The 19,454-nt window shown below is 41.6% G+C and overlaps 2 protein-coding genes across 3 annotated transcripts in view; one reads left to right on the top strand and one right to left on the bottom strand.

The window, feature by feature from the left end:
• Positions 1-183: 183 nt before the first annotated feature.
• On the top strand, positions 184-14,902 carry RPP30 (ribonuclease P/MRP subunit p30). 2 transcript variants are annotated; one of them, XM_057370941.1, is made up of 11 exons: positions 185-311; positions 1,226-1,281; positions 1,607-1,663; positions 2,348-2,422; positions 2,959-3,030; positions 6,293-6,382; positions 8,467-8,583; positions 12,052-12,081; positions 12,453-12,490; positions 13,611-13,690; positions 14,447-14,902. In XM_057370941.1, exons 1-11 carry the CDS (start codon positions 230-232, stop codon positions 14,554-14,556), a joined length of 807 nt encoding a protein of 268 aa, XP_057226924.1. In that variant the 5' UTR covers positions 185-229; the 3' UTR covers positions 14,557-14,902. The 2 variants fall into 2 exon arrangements, with proteins under 2 accessions (XP_057226926.1, XP_057226924.1); XM_057370943.1 differs by lacking the exon at positions 2,959-3,030 and having other exon boundaries at positions 184-311.
• A 2,416-nt stretch (positions 14,903-17,318) lies between these two features.
• ANKRD1 (ankyrin repeat domain 1) overlaps positions 17,319-19,454 on the bottom strand; it is an 8,704-nt gene continuing 6,568 nt past the window's right edge. Inside the window, exons 8-9 of the mRNA XM_057370940.1 lie at positions 19,318-19,416; positions 17,319-18,199 (exon numbers count right to left, since the gene is read on the bottom strand). Coding sequence (XP_057226923.1) covers positions 18,089-18,199; positions 19,318-19,416 — 210 coding nt within the window. The 3' untranslated portion in view covers positions 17,319-18,088. The remainder of the gene's footprint in view (positions 18,200-19,317; positions 19,417-19,454) is intronic.

Here is a 19,454-nt window from a genome sequence, read left to right as displayed (position 1 = left end):
GAGCTGAGCCTATCACCCCAAAGGCTTTCTCCCGGCCATCGCAGCCCTATGGCGAGGCACCCGCGGCCAAGTGAGGTACACGCTCCGCCCACGCCGCGGTGCTGTGAGCGCCGGCCCGGCACGGGCGGGACTACAGAGCCCAGGCTGCCGCGGGAGGGAGGGCGGGGGCGGTGCTGCCGCTGTGCGCCGCTGCCGTGCCCGAGCTGGGCCCGCCCGCCGCGGCGTGAGCATGGCCGGGTTCGCCGACCTGAACCTGCCGCAGGGGCCGGACAAGAAGTCCCTGCAGAACCTGCTGGAGACSGCGGCGCACCGTGAGTGCTGCGAGYGGGGAGGGCGGCGGGGCCGGCGGGGCTCGGTGGGGTTGAGCTGGCAAGGGCGGGCCGGCTCCGGCCGGGAGGGCAGCGGGAAGCGAGCGGCGGCTCCTTCAGCTCGGGAGGCACGGCCGGAGCCTGCGGGCTGGGGTGGGCACAGCTGGACTCTCCGGGTTGAGCCCTCCCTTCTCTCCCGGCAGGCCCATTTCCCCCGGCGCCTCCCCGCTGTCCCCGCTCAGCCTGCAGCTTCCTGCAAGCCAAATCCCCGGGACTGGTTCTCAGGGGAAGCTCCTGGTGTGTTTTGCGGCTCTGTCTTTGCCTGCTCATCCCAGCGTAACAGTTGGCTTTTTCTGAACGTAGACAAGTTTTTCCGCCTGCAGTTTCTTACGGCCCAGATCTTTTCTTGCAGAACTGTTGTGCGGCCACGTGTTGCCTGTCGCGTGTTTGGGGCGGGTGATTTAAATGCCCCTAGCAAGTGTATCATCTTCCTCAGAGCCCTTTGAAGAACATCTTCTCTGTTTAATCATCATCGTTTTGAATGCTCGCTTTGCCTGTTCCAATTGCTGTATCCCAGCTCTGCAGTTTTAGCAACTACCCTGAATGTAGTTAGCAGTTTTCCACAAAGAAAGTCATAAACAGGGACAAACTAAGCCAGACCTTTGGGGCTCTCTGCCCCAAGTATTCATGTTCATAAAGCTCTGCCATTAAGAGTTGTCAGACGTGGGCTATGTCAAAGGCAATCAATATTTTATTCTCAAGCTCTTTCTGGGTGAATCAGTCTTCTAAAAATGTGAGAGTTAAATATGCTAAATGATTATTAATTTAAAAGCATTTAAGTAATGGGTGTTTTACAGCTTTGTGATTGGATTTGTTTCCTTTTGTTTGCTGGACAAAATATTCTTTGTGTTTTTCAGTGGGATATTCTGCAGTTGCACTTAATCATGTCATTGATTTTAAAGAAAAGAAACAGGTAACTTTTCTTGGGATTATTTGCTTTTACTGTGTTTTCTTTAGTAAACTTGCTGCTTTATTGCGTATTCCCAGATGACTTTAGCTGCAGAAGGCACATCTAGAGACAAGTACAAATCTCTGTATTGGTAACAAAACTCCCATTTTATARCTCAGTAGAACTGCCCTGGGATTAGTTTTTAGTATGGTTCATGTACTGTCCCATGAAAWTAGTTTTGTTAGCATGTTAAATTTCTTCTTAAGATTGGAACACAATTTTTRTTTACTTGTAAACCTAACCCATGACATTTTTCATAACTTTGTTCTGTTCTCTGTTCTCTTTCAAGGAAATCACCAAGCCAGTATCCCCTACAGAGCTGTTTCCATCTTTACCTATTGTACAAGTATGTCTAGTTACATTCTATTGCTGTTCTGAGTTTTTTACCTTGGTGTATTTGTGTATGTGATTTTTTGTAGATGTTAATCAAAAAAGAGAAATTTGTCCATTATTTGATGGTTAAAACACCAAGCATTGGACAAACAGTACACTCACATTTGGGTATRCTTTATTCATTATTTTAGAAGTTATTAAAGAAATTGCTTTCTGTGAATTTTGAATCTGCTTGTAGTTGAATAATTACAGTACCATTCTTGAAATCTAACTTTTGAAAATAACTTCCTGGTTTTGATGGAGCAAAATTTTGATACAATGAAATACAAGACTGTTTTAKGTCACTGACATTGCTTAATTCAAGAACTGCTTTTCCTTGTAGTTGTGGCCTGCCTGGGGAATTGCAGCAGTAGTAAAACATACTCAGTTTTTCTGCATGATTTTTTTCCTTTATTTCTTCTTTTTCCTCTCCATTCATCCTTGCTCAGAGAAATACAGTAAGTCATTCTTGGTAAGAACAGATGTAATATCAAAGCGATAATATAAATTAGGGAACTSTAACTACAGACTTTAGAAAATTAGTATAGCAAGACTATAAGCATGGCACCATTTTATTTTTTAGTGGACTGGGTGGAAATCACCACAAATTTTTGYTTTGGGTTTTTTAAAGTTTTTTATATTGTTCCTTTTTCTGTAGGGGACATCTAAAAGAATAAAAGTCTTGACCCGGCTAACACTTATTGTGTCTGATCCTTCCCAYTGTAATCTCTTGGTAAGTATACTTAGCAATCAATTTTCTAACTTTTATTTCCTTTTCTCAATGTGTGAATGAAACATTGGAAATTCTATGGGAAGAACTTCCTGGATTTTTTAGGGTACTCAGCAGTGAATTCTCAGACTGCCTCTTTAACAAATAATGTGAATCATGAGGAGATGCAGACTTACAGGACTGGATATGGCTTCTGTTGATCATTTGTCAATATGGAATAACAGTTCTGTTCCTCAGTTTCTGGACTTCTGTACATAAACTAGAAGACCATGAGCAAGCCTTGTGTCTGGTTATGTTTTAGCGCTATGAGTTCAAAGTGAAATGTTTAAGTGTGCTGATAGACAGGTGGGACAAGCCTCAAACTCAAAATGAATGACTTTATTGTAGAAACCTGCTGTGGAAACCTGTATGATTATTGGCTTTGTTTTAGAACTTGACAGGGAAAAAGGTTTTTCTTTTGATTGTTTTGGTTGTAACCATTGTGCATAGCTTTGATGTCTGCCAGAATTCAAGGCAGTAATTGTTGGCTCCTTTTGTAGAGATCAACATCTGCAAATATAAGATTATATGACATCATAGCAGTATTTCCAAAGACTGAGAAACTGTTCCATGTAAGTACAATCATCTCCTCAGTAATACTCATTCAATAGTTTTTACTGCCTTGTTTTAATTTAAGTACTTGCTTTGTTTTGATTTTATTTCCAATTATGTGAAGACCTCATGGAACTAACTAGGCATTGTAGGCTGCCTGGTCAGTTAATAGACTGAGGCAGTTGGAGAATTTGCAGGAGGCTGCAAGGCCAGTTGAAGTCTGAAACATCTATCACATCTACCTGATGGTAGAATGGACTTGTAGACTTGTATGCCCCTGTACTGTGGTTGCCTTTGTGTGCTTTGTACTCTAGTGAGGAGAGAAAACATCCTTTTCTCCCCCCCAATATATGGGTACTATTTTCATGTAGAAAACTTCTGTCTTGACCTTTAACTTCTCAAACTCTTGACAACTCTCCTAAAACATGCGTGCGAGCTTCTGTTAGCACTCATTGTTCCTGATCTCTGAAATGCTGGGGAAGATTTCAAAGTGAAACTAATGCGGTTCTGTGAGTTATCTGATAGTTGTTCACCTCCATTTCCTTCATATTTTTATTTAAAYTGTTCTCAAATATTTGATAACAGCTGATGTCGATGTTCTGATTGGATGGAGCACCTTGAAGCAAGTGAYGTTTTTGTCAGAATTTTTCTTACAAAACCCAAAATTGTGATGTCTGACCTGTTGTAAGCTTATATATCATAACATTAAGTCTGAACTGGGTAAGTAGGTGGAAGTGTCCCATCTCTGTTAGCCATAGCAGGCATCAAGCAGACATGCAGTTTAAAGCAATGTGAAGGAGGGATAGCCAAAAAAGTCTCTTCATTCTAGTACTGCTAAGTACCTGTTGTGCTGCGTTAAAATTGTATTCTTCTGTTTTGTTTTTTTACGTTATTTCCCCTCCCATTTCAAGACTTGTCCAAGTAASGTACAAAGCAAGAGGCTACAGAAAAACATGAACTTTAAAGAATCTTTCAGCAGAATTCAGACATTAATTGTAAGAGTTACAGCTAAACAAAACTAATTTCTGAATTTTATTTTGCGGGCAAGATTTTAGGACTATTGGGGGTGTGACATAGGCAAATGGTATGAAATGCTTTTGAGAGCCACTCTCCATTTCTTTCTTTTGATCTCTGGCAACAGTRTAAAATCTGACTTCTCAGGCTCAATCAGTTTATCACGTGTTTAAACATGTGCCTGAAACTAGGTAATCAGAAAGGATGTGCTGTGTTGTTTTTTGGGGAAAAGGTGTTGTCTCACTTAAGGGTAGTCTTGTTTATTTTCAGCCACATCATGATTCCTGCTGCAGTCAGATGTCCAGCTGTGGCAGTGTTTAAACTGGCATAAGCAGCCACTCATTTCTGCAGGTCCCTGTCTGCCCTGCTGCTGAGGCTGCTTACTTAGCTGCATGGCAGTTTGCTTTGAGTAGCCTGCTTTTGGCKGAACAGTAACCAGAGTTTTTGCCAAGTTATTTTTCAGGCAGATCCGCTTTCCCAGTGTGATTCAGCACTCAGCCACGTGGAGAGTTGTGCCAGCGCAAGGCGTGTGGCTGTGCTCCGGCAGGCCAGTGCAGAAAGGGCCTGGTTAAGCTGACACTCTGGCAGGTGATGGACAGGGTGTTAGGAAAGAAGCAGGATTGTCAGTGAGATTATCTTCATTGCTCCATGCTGGCAGCACTCTGAGCTGGATGGAACTCAAGCRTGTTTCTTGCAARCTGCGTGAGGTGAAAGAGTTCATCYTTACATTTTCACATTCAAGACAGGTGTGTATGGTTGTCTTTTGTTTAGAGATTTTAGAATGACTCTGTGGAGAGCTAGATCAGTTTCTTAGAGGTACCACACAGGAGACTGGTACAAGGGACATTACACTGGGGGTTTCAGTGCATATAGTTTGGCTCTTACMACTCAATGATGTTTCACTATTAAGKGTAAACCTTCAAGAGTGGGTCTTGCGCAAGAAGTTAACTTCCGTTGGCTTTTGGTAACGTTAACACAAGAGCATCATCTTTCTCACCAACGATTTGGCACTTGTGTTGTTCTGCATAGGACTAGATTTTTCATGTTTTTGTGAAAAAAATTACGTGACCACTGGAGATTTACTCTAATTTTAGCATGACCAAAAACTAGTCTGTACCCTCATGTCACAAGCCAGGGAAGCTCTTTTGTGACTGAGTGTGACAGTGATATGTACTGAAATATGTGCTCAAATTCTCCAAATAATTTATATSTTAAGGGGATGAGGAAGCCGTATTTGCCAAGTGTAGAACAGGCTCCTTGTTTAAGTCTCTCAAAATTACTGTTTTGGCCTGCAACAGGGATGTCCACTCCATGCAAGTAATATGATCTGTACCTGCTGCTTTTCAAAAATTTTGCTTTCCAAGATTTTTGGCTGTCTAGTGATGTTAGCTCTATCTGTTGCTTGTAATCAATTAGCACATCACCAGTATCTAAAAAAACTGACACATATAAGTTTGAAGACATAATTCAAAGTCAAATTTGAATGTTTATTCCTAAAACATTTGCCAAACTTGTTTCAGCTCATCCAATCAGTGGCAAACGTATTTATTAATGGCTGTCTAGAGTTTCCCAGCAGATGGGGCTCTTGCCCACAGTGCTGCCAGGCAGCTGCTGGGCTATGCAACTGCTGCATGTTTTCTGTATGAAGTTATAGTAGGGTAACCTTAATTTGATTCTGTGTCTGACTTGTCTGGAAACCAAAGCTAGGTTGAACACTGGAGTTCTTGCAGAAATCTCTCCAATTTTTCTTATAGTGCAGTAATTCCTTATGGGGAATTATGACTCTGTTTTTCCTCAGTGGTATTTTCTGATATGTTCATGTCACTAGAATCCTGTAGATATCCTGTCCTTTGAATCATTCCCTCTCCCACTGTGTTTAATTTGCTTAATTTGGAAAAGAGTTTTCCGGTGTTTCTGGAGCTGATTAGGAAGTCTTCATTTCTCATCACAYAGGGCAAGTTGTATGTCTCTGATGTCTATTCTTGCTGTCCTTCATTTTAAGCATTGTCTYTTCCTGAATTTTTATGGCCTCTCTGACATACTTTCTAGGGCATGATTCAGAGCCATTTGTTATGTGCATGTTCCCATAAATCACCTCTGTGTAGTAGTTTGTACCTCATGGAAGAAAAGGAGCAAAACTGGCTGTTGTAGGGTTGAACTTCCATATGGAAATCTAATTCTATGCCATGGATTCCAAATATGTCCTGCCTAATGGAGTGAATAAAGATAGGGCATATCTAATAATCTGTTCATATTTCTTTGCTGTAGATTGCTTGCACAACGCTAGATGTGGATCTGGTCTGCATAAATGTCACAGAAAAGCTGCCATTCTACTTCCGAAAGCCCCCTGTGAATATGGTAAATTTACATCTAAATTGTTTTCTTGCTGTTAGACTGACATGAAATACAGAATTTGAGTCTAATTCCCTACTGCTTTCCTCCCACCATTCCTATYCAAGTGGTGCTTTTATTTTCTTGCATAATGTATAGTGTTGTTTCAAATGTCCTTCACTTCAGGGCCTCCACTGCAGCATTTAATACACAGTGATGTATGTTCTTTCTTTTTCTCCTCCTGTCCCCCACTTAAGAAGGCAGAAGTGTTCTGCCTTCCCAAGGATTGGAAACAGAGCCTTAAGGCCACTACTCTGCTAAGCAAGGAGATACTGTGTGATAGCTGACTAAGCTGCTTCCCAAACCAGAAATGGTACAGCTGTGTCAGAACAGATAAACAGCCCTTGGATTTAAAAGATGGGAAATGTGCATGGCAGTATTAATTTGGGAAAAGGATGTCATGCTGGTTGCTTGAAAGACAACTATACTGAATCCATACTTGGACAAAAGAATGTCTTAGTAAATGAGCCAAATGTGGCATTGCTAAATATCTGCTGTGGGACACAAGATGACTATCAGTRTGGATCAAATATAGTTCGGCCTGCTGTTGGTAGTTTGCCAGAAAACTTAATCTAAACATGCTCTTAGGGGGACTTGTTTTCTCCTCTGAATATATGTATATGTAAAGATTCGTTCCACATTGGTATTCCTGGCTGATGCAGTCATTAGTACTTAAAAATTTAAATTTGGAATTGGGTAGTAGTCCTACTTCCTTTTCTCAGAAAGTGTGACCTAGAATAAAAATTCAAAATTAGTTAGAATTAATTCTGAGACAGTATAAAAAGGATAGATTGAACTTTATTATAAACTAAGGATTTCAACATTGCATTTGGAATAACAACTTTGTATGAAATGTTGTGTGAAAGTACCCTAGCAGCCTAAAACTCCAGCAGCTGACCCAGGTAWAGAACTGTTTGGCTCTTAGAGCCCTGTCTTGGGAGACATTTTCATTACAAGCTTCTCATCTTCCACACTCCAGCTTCAAGGCAGTCTGTCTGTTGGACTGGTTTGTGCATCCTGGGGCAGTCAGTTTTGGTTGTTATGATGCCAGACAGATTGGCAGGCAGCTGAAGTGGTGGGATGAGGTTAAAAATCACCTGRACTGGACATTGATCTATTGGCATAACATGTTTTGCTTCTGATAAATTCAGGCTTCTCTTGTTTGCAGTTATCAGACTAGTTCTGTGTAAAACATTAGATGCATAAATAACTTCTATTGTACTTGCATGCAAAGGTCATGCATGGATAGGAGCTGGATTAATTCCAGCTTTATTCAGTTATACCATTGCAACATATTTTAATAATATTTTTGTAAACATAGARTATCATCTCAGGCAAATGTAGGATTGCCATGGAACAGAGAACTCCTGGATTTACATTGTGTCTTTATCACTAGCTCACTGTGTGCCAGTGGCTTAACTTTTCTATGTTTGCAAAACTAAGAATACTAAGAATACTAGGCTTTTGGTGAGGCACTTTGACAGATAGCAAAGGATTTCAAAGCAGCTGAAAGTATAATCAGTATTACTATTTGAAACCTCTTCTGTGACTCACTGTTATTTAACACTGTCACAAACACCAGAGTATGCTGTGAGACAAGAGAAGAGTCCTCATTGCTGCTTTTATGCAGGGAGAAATTCTTCATCTGCACAACATGGGTACTGAGGGAAGTGGTGACCTTTCTTACAGCAGGGTGTGGGACTAGAGGAGTAGGGTCCTMAAAGTTTCAAGACTTGTTTCTAACCAGAAGTTCTTTCTGTCTCCACAACTCTGTGATAGTATTTTTATATTAGCGATAGCCAATTGCAACAAATAAAGTGGCTGGTATTTGTTTGTTAAACCTTATTTATCTGTCAAGATTTACCTACATGTGTCTGGTGTACGATGAAGCCTTCCCCACCTCTCCTTTCATTCTATGCTGTGCTCTTACTGGAACAATTCTGCCTTAATTTTTTCACACATTACGCAGTTATACTGAGAATAAGGTATATCAATAATACACAGCGGTTGTTTTCTCCTTTTGATTTTTGATCACTCTCTTTCATGTGAAGGCAATAGATCGAGGCATTTACTTTGAACTTCTTTACACGCCTGCCATCAAAGACTCCACAATGAGAAGATACACAATTTCAAATGCCATCAACCTGATGCAGATCTGCAAAGGAAAGGTAAGCTCTCAAAGTGAAAACAGGGTAATTAATTTAGTTCAAATTCTTCTATAGTTGTACAGACGGAGCCATTTTAAATGAGTTTGATGCTGGGGCATCTAAAGCTGTGACTAAATCTTGGCCTACTAACACCAGGTCACAATCATTCCAGCTCCAGATACTTCCAGCCTTGCACCACTGCATGCTTTCTTCTTATCAAGCTGTTAAATTCCTTTTCCAGAATAGCCCATGTGTTGTTACAGTATGCAATTCCYATAACAAAGGTGGGAGGGGATGGAAGGGGGAATAAAGTGCCAGACATCTAAGGTTTGCACTAGAACTGAATCCTGTATTTCTTAAAATTCTCCATTTCATAATTCTGATTGACTAAAAKCTCTCTTTTGACATTATACTTTGAATATGGGGGCTATAAAAGAATAAGAAAAAAGTAGAAACCTTGTTTTGTTAAATGGTTAGTAAATTCCCTGTGTCCAAAATAGACCCAACAGCTCTTGGCTGTCAGCCAAGGCTTTACTGCAGTCAGATGAACTGCATTCTTCCATGCTAGTGAAACCCAAGGAAGAAGTAACTTTGAGATGCTTGTAACCCATTGCTTTCATAACTTACCTCCTTCCAGGCTACCAAGTTAAGCTGTCTGTTARTGCTGTGTCCTCTTGGGCTGCACTTTTTAATAGGGGTCATATCATAATACATATCAAAGYCAACAGAAATTGTAGCTCCCACTGCCTGTATTGTAAATGGCCTCTGCCATATGTAGCTAGTCCAGAGAAGCTGCATTTGGCATCTGAATGGCAGCTGGATTTGGAAAATCTGGTGTGGAATATGGAGCTTGRAAGGCAAGTTAGAAGTAGACCCATCATAACCTCAATTCTCCTCAGCATGGCAGCTTTTACAGGACAACAGGGTGGGTCAAACAGATTATTTTCCTTGATTCTACAGAAGAAAGTAAGTACTTTCACAGCCTTTCCTGACAAGCCCAGCTCTGGCTGTTAATGACATGAAATACTGACTTGGACATAACTTTTATACACACTAGGCCCTTTCCTTTGGTATTCCCTTTTTGATGGTGCTCCTCTTTCCTCTGTGTGGTTCAGGATGTGCTTCTCACATGGTTGTTGGTGAACTGGAGAGCACCATTTGAATTGATGTCATTGACAGGGCAAGCAAGATGTTCAGGCACTCAGTGTGTGCACGGTGCCCTTTCATTCTGTATTTGGCAGTCTAGTGTTTTATCTGGGCCTGGAAGGTAAATCAGCTGGAGCTGCACGTGACAAGTTGTTGTTAGGCACTGCAAGAGGACTGCCAGCTTGTCTTTATTCTTTGCTTCTAGACTCAGTAGGTTGTGGACCACCTTACTGAGAGTTTGTTTGTCTCCATCAGTGGGGTAAAGGCCCTTGTTTAAACATGGGATAGCTGGTCCATAGGCTGCTTCCACTGGCACCTGGCATGCAACTCTTKCTTCTGTAATACTTGCTGAATCTGTTGTAGATTTTGGATCCTTGTGTTTGTCTACTATAGCAGAGTAGAGAAACTTCCAGAAATTTACTGGTCTTCTCAGAGCAGGCATTGATTAGAGTTTGTAAAATGTTAAAATGTGCAGGGAATGAAGGAGAGAGTCACTTGTCTTGCCAGAGAGGTGTGTATAGCCACAGTCCCTCACCTCCCATATTTTGGTAACTGAGTTGGAGGCTGCCTGGAGCACTGTACTGAACAGCTGCTGTCTGTTTTACCTGGGGAGATAGTGTTTTGCCTTTGAGTTTTTCCCTTTAGCTCTTCTCTTGGATTTGTCTTTGCCTGCCTCTCCTTCACTTGCCAGCAGTGCTTTTCTTGTCTCCCTCCTCCATCTTACCCATCCCCTAATGGAAGCCAGTTGCCTTTGAATGAGGCAGAGCATATCTCCAATGCACAGAAGTGATCCACAATCCATGCTGGTTTGAGATGTCTCATGCAGCTGCTCTGGGATCTTCTCAAGCCAAGRCAACAGGCATTAGTTGCTACAGTTTGGAGCAGGAGACTTGAATTTTCCCAGCAAACTCACAGCACCACTGAAGCTCAAAAGCACTCTTGGGATCAATAGTGCAGTCATTTTAAAGGTGAACAATGCAGAAAAAAAATGTCCTAGGCTCCATCAGGATGTGTGCTGTTAAGTCACTTGSATGTATATATTGCTTCTGCTTCTGGCTTTCCTTATGGTAAGGCAGAGTCACCTGTCCCATCCTCTCCTCTTCAACACACGAGGAAACCTTGGGCACAGTGTGAACTTGCAGTCATTTTCAGGTACGTCTTTCAGATGTTGAGTTTCAGCTGTACACAGGGCATTTTCCACCAGTGCCTGCCCAGCTCTTTGTGCTGGGGAAGTGGCAGGATAAGCAAGGTGGTGTAGGGAAGGGATCTAAAGCCCCACTTTGTAACCAGAGGTAGCATGATGTGTTGGTGGTACTGATGTCAGAGAGGGAAAGTCTGTCTCTTCCTCAGAACAATTCTCATTCTCACCCACTGAAGCAAGAATTCCCAAAGCCTTTTATTCAGTATTATAAAAGGTGCAAGGAGATTTTKCTGCTGCAGAGTTACCACCTGGGCAAGACAGGCTCCTCTTAGGTGAGCGTCCTTGGAGTTTAACATCAGAAGAGCTCTGGCAGCTGAGCTGTGGGATCTGCCAGCCCCTGTATAGTCACATATCTGTTACGCAGAAACCATTTGGGAGAGAAAAAAGAAGGATTTCTCTGCTGCTGATTTGGACTGTCAGTGTTGAGGGAAATGAGTGTGTGGCACAAAGTGGCAGCCACTGTCTAGGTGTAGATACTTTTCTTGAGCCAGCCCTCGTTGGTCAAGGCCACACGAATGCTGAGCTTACCACTGAAATGGTACTGCAGCACTATAGGCTGAAAATTTGGGAGCACCAAACTGTCTAAAGGCACTATGTAAACAGCTTCTGGACTCTTAAATCCATTTCTGTTACATCTCAGGGTGAGTTGTTGTTTGTATGGGGCCACTTTCAGCTGGTGTAAATAAATAGTACACTCACTACTCAATACAATGCCTGCAGCATTGCATTATTTTCTTTACCCTTAAAGGCATTTTGAAGTCCACAATGAGAGACACAGGCTGTTGGATGCTTGCTTAATGCCATCACTCTTGACATTTACACTGCTTAGCCTGTCCCTCTAAAAGATGCTGTACTTATTCATCTCCTATGTGTTTGTGAGAAGTTTGTAATTGCAAGGGAGGRCTGGTGCCTGTGCCACTCTCTGTAAGGGGACAGGGCAATAACTGAGTTTAATCATGTCCCCAAATTAAGATTCTCACCCTGATAAGAGTTCACTTCATCTGAGGGCATCAGATACTCTGATGTTTAATTGGGCTCTGAGCTTCAATTTAGCTAAYGATCATGAAGTCTGCTTCTTGCTGCTTTTTTTCATTTCTCAGTGCGGTCTGACAGATGAATGTTTGTTCTCTTTTGTTTTCCAGAACATAGTTATATCTAGTGCAGCTGAAAGGGTAAGTCCCAGATTTTTTTTAAATCATAGCAATTTGAAGATTTATCTTTGGCTGAAATACAGCTTTAATTGCACTTTAAACATATAAAAATTGTAAGTTTAAATATGGTTGCCATTACCAAAGAATTGTATTGTGGGTTTGGGGATTTTTTATTTAGTTGATTGTTTTGTTTTGTTGGCTTTTGAGGGATTTCTTTTGCTGCTGCTGTGGTATTTTCCATGACAGTTTTTTCCCAGATGTTGACTCTGTTTGCCAAAATAGTGGTATTTGCTTGATTTCCTGGTGTATCTTCAGTTACTTGCTATCCTGCTCATACCGTCAGCCTGCAAATGAGGGCATTCACTTATCTAAACTTCTGTGTTTTGTTTTAGCCACTAGAACTCCGAGGTCCTTACGATGTGGCTAATCTGTATCCTTTCCCAAAGTCAAAGGCAGCAGATAGTAATAACCTTTGAAAGTTCGAAGTGGTTTGGAAATTCTTTTCGTCGTTTACGGTCCTTGAGCTTTGTACAGTGGTACTTGTTGGTGACCAATTCAGTGAATCAGGGCTTTGMGTATGTGTGGAAGGGGCATCAGGTCTTGGTCATGGTGTTGCATGAGCAGGCACTGTAAATAATCATGTTTGTGTTCAGCTACAGGAATGTTTTGTTGTGATATGCATTRATGTTATGTGGGTGTAAATGGAGAAATGGATAAAACCCATAAAAATCTATGGACAGTGTGAACCAAACAAGAAATTATCGCTTGGTATCTCCAATGTGCCACGTTTTTGGTAGCAGAAGCTATAWAGTTGTATTTATGTAAAATTAAAGTTCCTATCTGAGCAGTGATGATTTCTGAGTTTTCCCGTCCTTAGTTATACACGTAATGTTAAATAAGTGGCTATGTTCTAGAAACAAAGGAGAGTGTCTTTTCTTCCTTCTTTTAGGAGTTCAGATGCATTTTTATTCCTCTCCTCACCCCAGAAGCACATATCTGGCTTGTCCCTCGAAGGGAAGGAGCATGCTCTGAGTCATGAGAACCGTGTGGGAGGCTGTGTGGCCTGGAAGGATTTTATGCACAGCGTTTTTTTCCCTCTCAAAATGAGCAGTCAGGCTCAACCCAAATTAACATAGCTAATGTGGTGTCATCCCTGCTGAAGGTGGCTGGAAACTCCAGCGTAGTGCTTTTGTATCAGACAGAGCCCTTCCCCCAAAACTGAAATTTTCCGTGGGGTAATTTTTTTGCTTGATTATGCATATCTGAAATGTTCCTGCATTGACAGACTTTTATTTTCAAAAGTACAGCTTCTTGTCTGGCAAGAAGCAATGTTGCCAGGAGCTTTCCAGGAGGGCTGCTGGGGAACTGCAGCCAGGAGATTTGGGTGCCTCATTCCGCTGCCTCTGGGTAACCTTATGCAAAATGTCACTTTGAGTTACAGCTTTGCTAATTCCCAGTTATTTGTAGAGTAAGCAAACCTATCGTGCAGAGAGGCTTCCCTGTTCTGTTTGTTGCTTCCTGTGTGCTTTGATCCTGAGCAGCAATGACAGAGGTTTGCTGTTTGGCCTGTCAGAAAGCCAAGCAAAGGCAGCCGTGTCCACCAACTGCAGGGCCACCATGCTGCATGGAGGTAAGCACTTGCAAGCCCCTCTAAGTAATGTGCATGTGTTAAACTAAGCKCTTGTTGATGGATATTCTCAAAAAAAGACTGAGATCTTACAAAGCAAGTCAGATCGGGGTTTTAGCTCCTCTGTCCAATGCGTGAAGAGGAGTTTGTGGCAAGGGTGTTTTATCTTCCCTTGGTGCCAGTACTTCATGATCATGTTGAGGGTTCAGTAAATAAAAATCTTGAATACCATAGTGTCACTTTTGTGGTATGTAGGGTATCCTCTGCCAATGTAGCTCAGTATAGCTGTGCCCATATACCTAAAAGTCTTGGATGTATGAAGGCATTTTTTAATATTTTTTAAGAACAGTACATTGGCCTCAGAAATGCTTTTGACAGTGTTTCAAGAATGTGTCCTTCTGTGATGATTGAACTCACTAAGCTTAGTTGCCTATGGTATTGTTGTCTCTGCAGCTCCTTAGCCCCTGCAGACCTCAGCTTTCCTCGGTGTGCTACAGTCCTATTCTCACCCTTGTATTTCCCCCAGTAGTTTCTCCACTCCAATGAATCTGCAATGTACTGCAATGAATCCCAAGCTTCTGTCCATGCAGGTTACTTCCATGCTGTTGGAAGCATGGCTTCCAACTGGCTGGTTGTTCTCAACATGTCCACCTGTGCTTTGGGGCATGGACACCYGAACTGAGTATGCCTTATGAAATAAATGCATTTTATTTGAGTATTTGAGGTACTGGTACTGCAGCTTCTGTTTGCATATTCCAGAAACTCGAAAGACTGCTTGTGGCGTGGTGTACACGGTGAAGAAGCCTCGCAAGGTTGAGGAGGAAGAAACACCAGTGCCGGTCTGCAAAAAAGCTAAGACTCAAGCCTGAGGACTGAACCAATTGTCAACTGGAGCCTCTATCTCTTCTTTACCCAGTGTTGAGTCTTCCTCCAACCTCCAGCCAACCTAATTTTTCCCTTACTATCATGCTTAGCCTGCAGAAGAACTGTTCTTCTTGTGCTGAAGTGAGGAAGGCTGTGTGAATGAGACTGTTGAATGATATTCACCACATCTGAAAGGTCATGCTGGGCTTCTGGCCAAGGTCAGAAGACTGACTTTTCACCCTGCSTTAGATCTCCTGGAGTTAGTGCAAACTCAACAGAACATTTCTAATGTGGAAATTTTCCCTTGTACGTGTGCATTCCTTTTTTATTAAAAACATTTCTAAGAACATATGCCTTCAGAGCCTAGCTCTTATGGTTTCTCAAGTTTTAAACACATCTCTAGACAGCCACAAGTAGATGAAGTTTACCTCCAAGTGGCCTGTAAAGAACAGTARTGCAGTAAAAAAAAAAAAAATTGCTTCCTATTCAGTATTGTGATCAATGGCTATAATGAAGATCCTAGGACAAGTCAGTTGCTGGGAGGTGTCTTGGAATTGGGTTGCAGGAGGAGTGACTGACTGGACCTGCCAGATACATGTCCCAAAGGCCATCTGCATCCTGCAGCACTTAAAACCAAACAGTACCAGTAGATGGCTACCTGAGATGGGAAGGAAGTGCCCAAGGTTACRCAGAATGTGTGCTTAGCAGGGGATGTTGCAGTTTAGGAGCTATCTCACCTAGTCCTGCTCTGGAATTGCTGCCTATGCACATGTTCATTTTGCTGCCTCTTGCTTTTCCATTTTCCTTTCTTTTAATGCCTCAGTAAACCTAATCTGGCTACCAAAAAAACCAGCCAAACAGATCTATAATCAGCAGARCATTTTCAGAGCTCTTCCTAATGTTGACTGAAGTTTCTCTTTTGATCAAATTAATTTAAAAATTACATCATCTACTGTACTAAGATACTGTTGAACCAGTTCTACTGTGAATATTCCAGTTCTCTGTAGTTGCGTGACAGTAAGTTGAAAAGTGGAAATTGTAACATGTAAAATGCAGCAGAAATCCTGCAGTGAGTAATTTCTGAGCTCTTGGTWACTGTACTGAGCAAAATAGGTTCTATATAATGCTGGTGTAAGTCACAACAGCTTTTGCTTCATTCAACAAATAGAAAATAGGTTTCCTTTATGTTATTCCTTGTTAATTTTGTGACTTGAGTCAATTTTATTATAGGTATTGAGGAGTTTTTTATGTGTTTGTGTATGTATGTATATGTATGCGTAAAGTAGTTTGATATTTATAGACTTGCCTCTCAAATGATGCTGTAACTAGAGAAGAAGGAAATTGTGTTTGGTGCAGTTTTCTGAATCACACATTAATCTTGCCTTGACCCTTGAGCTTGACTGAAATTGTTTGATAACTAACATATAGAAGGATGCTTTGAATGCTTGAGATCCTTCTTGCTACTTGTTGACTTGAAAAAATTAAACTGCATCTTTGCACTTTATTTAGGTACAATACTTCAGGGGCTGACTGAAAAGTTCCTTCTCCCCCAGTTTCCTGAAACACATTGCTGTGGCCACTTGGATGCCTGAACAATTGAACTGCTGCTTGGGTGGATGATAAACAGACTGAGTTAGCCAGCACTGATGTCATTTCTATTTCCTGCTCCCAGTGTCYAGGTAATTGTGCAGAAACAAGCAGGGAAGTCGTGGCTTGCAGAGAAGGGCAGGAAGTGGAGGTGTGTCATAGTTTTTATGGAGAAGGATGTGTTCACAAGTTAAGCCTATGGCTGGCAAGGTGAGATTGGTGAGTTATGGTGCTTATGTGAGAAGTCTCATCTGTTGGAAGCTGTTGGCCTCAGTCTAGCAGAGCTGCCTGCAGGCAGAATAGGTGGTTCTGTGTGGAACTACTAAGAAAGCTGGGGTAGTTCAGCCTGGAGAATAGAATGCTCAAGTACCACCTTTTTGGGGCCTTTCARTATTTAAAGGGGGCTTATAAGAAAGATTTTTCCAGAATTTTCGTCAAGGCCTATTGTGATAGGACAAGAGGTAATKGGTTTAARCTAAAATAGGGTTGGTTTAATCAAGATACAGGAAAGAAAAGAAAGAAATTTTTTTMCAATGAGAGTGGTGAAACACTGGCATGGATTGGCCAGAGAAGTGGTAGGTCTCCTACCCCTGGAAACATTCAAGGTCAGGTTACAGGCCTCTGAGCAACTTGATGTGGTTGGAGATGTCCCTGCTCAYTGCAGAGGGGTTGGGATAGATGATCTCTAGAGGCCCGTTCCAGCCCAAACGGTTCTATGRTTCYATGGTGTGGGACATGATATGCTGTGGCTGGCAGCACTGAGAAGATTGTCCTGCTTCTGCTAAAGCAGAGGAAGAAGTGTCTGCCTRTCCTTGGCATCTCTCATGGCTTGGATAACTGGAGCTGTCTTATGTGCTCCACACAGTAAGTAGTGACTTTCCGAGAAATTATGGTTTTTAAATCCAACTCAGTAATAGAACTGTAACTTTGTTTTACTAGCTGCTCAAAATACTGTCTTTATGCTTTCACATGTGCCTCCATTTAACAAAAGAAGTAAGAAATGGGGTTTATCAGTGGCAGAGAGGGTAGCTCAAGGGATGGCCTGCTCTTGGCAGCTGAGACCTTTTTTTAATCTTTAAGAATTTTACAATTACACAGCCAAGATGTGAACTCCCCTTAAAGAGAAACAGAATTACATCATGCATCTCACCACTCCACCAAATAAAAAGAACCACTCTGTTTATTTAATCTGAAATGGATCATTTCAAAATGTACAGAAAAAGCAGTACAAATTTACAAATATACATCATCTGATTTTGCATTCTTCTATTATCATACTTTGTAGTAGTCTAGTTTAAAAAAAGTTCCCTTCCCTGATGCTGTCTCCTCTCACCTTCACAACATTATATCTGAATCCTTCAGTCCAAACGAGTATGTGGTGGTTGGAGCTCTGTCCTCGAGCTCAACCACGATTGCCAAACCCTGTGTAAACACCATTATTCAACTACTTCATTAAATCCACTTGGCATCTCATACACCTTCTTCCATTGCTCTTCCACATACCTCCACTCCATTCACAGGTTATGGTAATAGACCAGGCAACAGCTGCAAGTATTGGCTATTTAGAGCTATTGGAAGGCTTGAGGAAAGTTGCTAATATATTGAAAATAATGCCATTTAAGACTAAAGGATTTATGTTGCTTGCAAAGACTGCATTTAGAGCAATTGCATCTTTTWAAAAAAAGCTTAAATAATATTGAGAATCATTAAAAATTACTTTTAAATAAATAAATAAATAGAAATAAATTAAGCTATTTTAGAGCTAGTGGAATCTTAACACTCAACTTGGTTTTTAAAATTATYTCTTTGCAGGTTTTTTTGCAGGTTTCAGTGAAGGCACCTCAAATAATCCAGTGTCATAAATATTTATGATAAATGTTCAAGGACGTTTTCATTCCAGTTCGTGGGAAGCGTTTCAAAGYAGCAAAAAGACTGGTCTGGTTTCTTTCTTCAGAATTTACCTAGATGGACACTCTTTTTGGAGTTGTTTTTCAGGCTGTTGAATATCTCTTTGGTGCCATTCTGCCACTGAAGAACAAGATCCATTGGGGTTTTCCCTTCCTGGTAAAAAGAAACAGAGGCATCAAGATTTGATTTCATCCAGTGATGGCCAAGTCCTTATTGTTTTCTAAATACTTGTTTAGTGCATCTGCACACACAGGCTTAGATTTACGCTTGCCCCCTGAGGTCAGAGTATTTTTGCTCTACAGATCTASTCCCAGTCCTGGTCAGACCCATGATGAAATCTTCCTGGGTTTCAGCGAGTCTAGGCAAATGCTGTGACCAGCAGAAYATGCAGGTGTTTCTTTTATTCTAGTTTCAACTGATTAGAAGTATATTAAGGTGCAATCTCAATAAGACATTCTTCCATTTAATTCAGAATTCAGGCAAGAGTTTGGACTGGTTTAGGGTATGAAACACAGGAATTTAGTAGGACCTATTTTTGTGTGCAAARTCAGAGCAAGTCTGGCCTTTGGGGCTTCATTCACTTTCATACCCTGGTAATGGGTGGTGCTGGGAGTGGCTCCACTTCAGGGAGGTGSGCAGAAAGTACAGAGTGCTCTAGTGACTGTTTCCTTCCTTGTCCCCTGAAGTTTTGACTCATTGTCAGTCAACACCATTGACTGGCAATAGTAAAACCCATGTTGCTGCTGCTATGTTTGGATTTGGGAGAATGGGTCTGTCAAGTGATATTTTTAACAAGTGGTCACAGAGGTCCAGCAACACTGCTGGTGTGTGTTTTTTCTCTTTGCCCAGCCCCAGGGATTTGTTGCCCAGCAGTAAGGTTAACAGCCAGCCCTCCAGGTGTAGTGCTGGGGCTGACCCTCAGCTGTGGGCTTTACAGAAAGGAGATTGCCCTTATAYGCTAAGATCAGAGTAAGTCTGTCCATTACAACTTTTCAATATATAATATGAGTAATTTAAATAATAGAAAATGTGATTCTGTCTAAGTAGCAGATAGYGGGTTCTGGTTTTAAAAGAGGTACTGGCTTTTCCCAGTTACCCTTTCCCCCAAGTTACACTTTCGCTGTCTCAGTTCTGTTTTAATTAGCTCTGAAATGATCTAATTAAGTCTGTTCACAATAGTCTCTCGCTGATTTGAAACCTATGGAACTGCTCTGGTRGGAAACTTATTTTAAAGCATTTTAAAAATCCTTCAATTTCGTGCTATTACTTACGCAGTTCTTCAGCGTCAGATCTGCTCCGTGCAGAATCAGAAGCCTGATGATTTTGTAGCGGTTCAGCCTCACGGCGTCGTGCATTGGTGTGTCGCCTTCCTAGAGACACAAGACATGGACCACAGCGTCAGTGCCGC

The sequence above is a fragment of the Malurus melanocephalus genome, unplaced genomic scaffold (genome assembly GCF_030028575.1).
Source record: "Malurus melanocephalus ecotype Western Australia unplaced genomic scaffold, MMel_1.1 scaffold_137, whole genome shotgun sequence".
Classification (NCBI taxonomy): domain Eukaryota; kingdom Metazoa; phylum Chordata; class Aves; order Passeriformes; family Maluridae; genus Malurus; species Malurus melanocephalus.
The sequence above is the reverse complement of the archived record's forward strand: the minus strand, read 5'-3'. Positions and strand labels throughout refer to the sequence as shown.